General features: G+C 36.3%; 1 protein-coding gene across 3 annotated transcripts in view; it reads right to left on the bottom strand.

Moving 5' to 3' along the window:
• The window catches only part of NR2F2 (nuclear receptor subfamily 2 group F member 2), an 18,001-nt gene continuing 13,499 nt past the window's right edge, over positions 1-4,502 (bottom strand). The window contains exon 3 of one of the 3 annotated variants that reach the window (XM_015638738.1): positions 1-1,910. In XM_015638738.1, coding sequence (XP_015494224.1) covers positions 1,636-1,910 — 275 coding nt within the window. In that variant the 3' untranslated portion in view covers positions 1-1,635. The remainder of the gene's footprint in view (positions 1,911-4,502) is intronic. The other 2 variants (XM_015638739.1, XM_015638741.3) reach the window with 2 other exon arrangements.

The raw sequence follows: 4,502 nt of genomic DNA, 5'->3' as shown, positions 1-4,502 counted from the left end.
AAAATCCATTTTTAATTAACAGGAGGATTAGATGAATGGGGGTTGATGGTTTACCATTTCAGCATAGTACTTCCTAAAACCAGAGATAAACCACGAACTTAAGTCCTCCACCCCCATCCCGGAATTAAACAGGTAAATACACTACAATACATCTGCTACAAACTTACTGTGACAAGTAAACAAATCAATCGCCTATGGACTTAAATGACTGCAAACTATAGAGAAGTAATGTGGTTTCTGAAAGACATTTATGACAGCCAAACAAGTTTCAGATATCAAATAATATTTTAATTTCTGAATACTTTCAATTTTCCTTGGAATATAACACACAAAGACTCGACCAAACAGTTCAGTTATTATAACTTTTACAGTATACAGAAATGTTGCACTTAAAAAAAAAAAAAAAACCTTCAGTTTTTTTTAAACACAAAACTGTAAACTCTAAGATACTGAATCAATCACGTTATCTATAAGTGCCAACAGTGTTATTTTGTCATGCTGATTTCAATGGTATTTTTTAAAAAGGGAAAATATCAACAATTATTATAATACAAAGGGCTTGCAAATATACAAACAGATAGAGGAGTTTAATAACAATTCATGATGAACTATGTGGAACCCAATTCAAATTACAAAAGTTCACTTTGCTTGTTTGCTTGTTTTTTTGCTTTTTTTTTTTTAAATCAAAACCGTAGTGTGTCTTGGACACAAAATCCTTCTACCTATAATAAATCCCCACAGTTCATTTTCTGTCCGAAATATCAAAAAACCTAGATTTGGGGGGAGTTATATGACACGTGTGGTTCATTCGGGTCTATATAATTATAGCTCTCTCAGCTTCAAGCTAGATTTTGGGTCACCACCTTAAGTGCGCTTCCATCATTGTGTTGTTGAGGGTTTTTTTTTTTTTTTTCTCTTTTCCTTTCTTCCTATGATACTTTCGTGGACTCAGTTTTAATTCTTTCAGAACATATATTTTAAGGATACACAGTTTATTTTTTTTTTTTTAAAGAAGCCAAGGTTATATCAAAAATTATTATAGAACCACAGAATAAACTGGTTTGAAACCAGAAAAATACAAAAAAGAACAGCTATAGGTACATAGACACATAGGACAATTAATAATTTGGAAAAAAAAGACTTACTTTCTTCCGTTCTGCTAATTTTCTCCAAATTTCCTTTAAATGCACTTTAAGCGAGATTTTTTAAAAAGTTTACCCCCAAAAAAGAAAAAAAAAAGAAGAAAAAAGAAAAAAAGAAAAAGCCCACCATCGTTTCTTTTCTTCTTCTTTCTTATTTTCTTTCCCTCTTTTTTATTTTTTACAAAAAAAATGATAAGTAGCAAGTTTTTTTCTGAACGACACGGGAGTTTTTAATGCATTCTGTAAAAGTTCATTTGACAGTCTCTTTTTTTAATTCACAGTCCATTAATTTTTTCCTGTCTTCTCTTAGCAAACTTGTAACATCCTTTTACATCCTTTCTTAGCAGAAGGAAATTTAAGAAACAACCAGAACCCAAATGTCATTTGCTTTCCTTTCACTCTCATCTCCCTTCTCAATTTTGAAATTTTTTTTTTTAAATTTTTGTCTTGTTTTATTTTTATTTTTTATTTTTTTCCCTCTCTCTCGAATGTTTTATTGAATGGACATGTAAGGCCAGTTAAAACTGCTGCCAGACAGTAACATATCCCTGATTAGGGTTTCTATGGGGGTTTTACCTACCAAACGGACGAAAAACAATTGCTCTATGACAGAAGAGGAGACAGTGCGAAGGGAGGGGAGACGTAGTAATAGCTTCCCGAATCGTGTTGGCTGGTTGGGATACTGGCTCCTAACATACTCTTCCAAAGCACACTGTGACTTCTCCTGTAAACTTTCAACATGGGCTACATCAGAGAGACCACAGGCATCTAGAAGAAAGTGTATTAAAAAAAAAAAAAAAAAAAAAAAAAAAAAAAAAAAAAAAAAAAAAAAAGAAAGCAATCATCAGATTAAAAAGGTTTTGGTGGTTTGTGTTTTGTTTTTTTTTTAATTTTTAATTTGATGCTTTTTGGGTTTTTTGGGTTTTTTTTTGAAATGCCTAGGTTTAAGAGTCGATCGTGCACCATCACCTTGCCCCCCAGAGTTTAAGTGGGTTTTACCAAAAGGGACAATCTCTCTGTGCTTGTGTGTGTGTGTGTGTTTGTATTTCTCTCTCTCTTCTAGAGGGTCTCCTGTAGGACTTAGCTCAGCTCCCAGAGTCGAGATTTCTAATGGCAAGACAGACCTGAGGGTTGGCATGGAGGTGCTGGCCAAGCCTAATTTCATATCTGTATTTTCTGGGGGAAAGGCTGGGGGGGCGGGGAGGGCTTGAGTCAAAAGGGGGGAAAGGGAGCCACTATTTCTCCACACCCCCCCTCCTTGGAAAATAATTGGGGAGAGCCTAACCCTGTGATGAGAAGGAATACTACTCAGAGTGATAGAAATCATAATAATAATAAAAAACTGGCCCAGCCAAAGATAATGGCGCCCCGGATCCAGCAACAGATTCTCCCCCAAAGAAGACAACGCGTTTTTCTTCAGTCTTTGAAACTGATTTAAGTGGCCCTTTAAAACTGATCTTGTCAGTTTAGCCTATTCAGAGGCAGCCATGCAAACTGTGATCTCTCTGTTCATTTGAGCTGTTTCTTTTCCCCCCTCTTTTCTTTTCTCTTTCTTTCTTCCCCCCCCTCCACTCCCCCCTCTTTTTTTTTCCTCTTCTTCTTCTTTTTAAACCTAAAGGCCCTTACAAGAAGAAAACTCCCTGATAGGGTCTGGACATTTTTTTNTTAAAAAAAAAAAAAAAAAAAAAAGGATCTCCTCAATTCAACATAGAACAAGCTTCTCGATCCCAACCCTCCTCTTTTGTCCAATTCAATCTTTGGATAGATCTTTTGTTCTAACTCAGCATGAAAAGAAAAACTTTCTTTAAATGCTATAAACTTAAAACTAACTGAAGTCCCTAAACAAATCCTCCTCTGAGCATTCCAAACATATATACACGGGGCTTGTGTGTGTGCGTGCGTGTGTGTGTGTGTGTGTGTGTTTTTATTTAACCCTGGTGCATTTTCTGTTTACTATTATTCTCTGTGAACCAAAGCTCGCTGCAAGAAACTTATAAATACAGAGATAGCTTACAGGCTTTAAAACATAAAAAGCAGAGAATGTTTTGGATTTGAAAATCATAAATTATAATTTAATGCCAATAACAATTTACAACAAATGGTTGTTTACAATAAACTAACACAAAACAAACAAGTCAAGATCCTGTGTTCTTAGTAAGCATAAAAACTTCACACACACACACTCACATGGATAGCACTTGCAATAGAAAAAGCTAAATCTAGAGGTCAGCAATTCCCCTGCAATAATAGTATATTTATATATTTATATATATTTATATATTTATAGAAAAGGAGCCATGATTCAGATGTAAAACTCTGCTCAAATTCACAGTCATACGCCCCTCAGCCCCCAGTACAGATGTGTCTAACTGGAACACACTAAAGATCAGGGTTTAATCGACTTTACAGAATGATCTCTCTCCCTCCCTCTCTCTCTTTTTGTGAAACCACAACATGGTGTAGTTACGTGTGGTAAAAAGGGAGAGGGGGAAGCCTCAGACAAGAACAAAATTGCAAGCTTTCACATACAAAGCATCTGCTATAGACCAAGGGGAGGGCGGGCGGGGGGAGAGAGAAAGAAAAGAAAAAAAAAAAAAATAAATGACACGCACACACACGCGAAATAAAATATCAACCCCTTGCAAAAACCACATCATCTTGCCTTCCATCAGGTTTGGGTTGGGTTATTTTGTGTTTTTCTGCCTGCTCGGGATAGCACTCAATTCCCCAGTGGTGTGGCACCCGCCCAGGCAGGTCCCACTCCCGGTGGGAGCTGCGCCTGTGCCAGGGCTGCAGGAGAGGGCCCTGTGCCTCCACAGGGGACATCCAGGGACGCCCACGCGTGTCTGTGTGCCAGGATACACACAGACATATAGCCCATATGGAAAAGAGAGAGATGACCTGTGGCCATGCTTTCACAGTCTAAGGTTCAAAAAAAAAAAATAATAATAATAATAATAATAAAAAAAAAAGAAATCCACTTGAGAGTATATATACATTAAAAACCGACTCCTCAGTGCTAGAAGCTAAAGCCACTCCATTTGAAGACCTCTCAATGACAACGATAGATGGCAACTACGGAGTATTATAAAAAATCACACATACTTAAAGAAAACTCATTGCAAACAACTGACCTATATTTACAATACTGCTATTACCTTGCTTGAATGATCTTGTGCGCGTATGTCAGACATTTACAAAAGATTTTTCGCCCCATTCTGATCATAAAATAGATACTGATCTCCAGATTTCTAATACTTTTTCACAACAATACCTTTCCTACGCAGGCACTTAAGTGTGACAAAAATAAGGGCCTTTTTTTTTTTTTTTTTTTTTTCCAGAAAATCCATTTTTAATTAA

Source organism: Parus major, chromosome 10 (genome assembly GCF_001522545.3).
Source record: "Parus major isolate Abel chromosome 10, Parus_major1.1, whole genome shotgun sequence".
NCBI classification, from domain to species: Eukaryota; Metazoa; Chordata; class Aves; order Passeriformes; family Paridae; genus Parus; species Parus major.
Note: the sequence above shows the minus strand (reverse complement) of the source record. Positions and strands in the feature narration are given on the sequence as shown.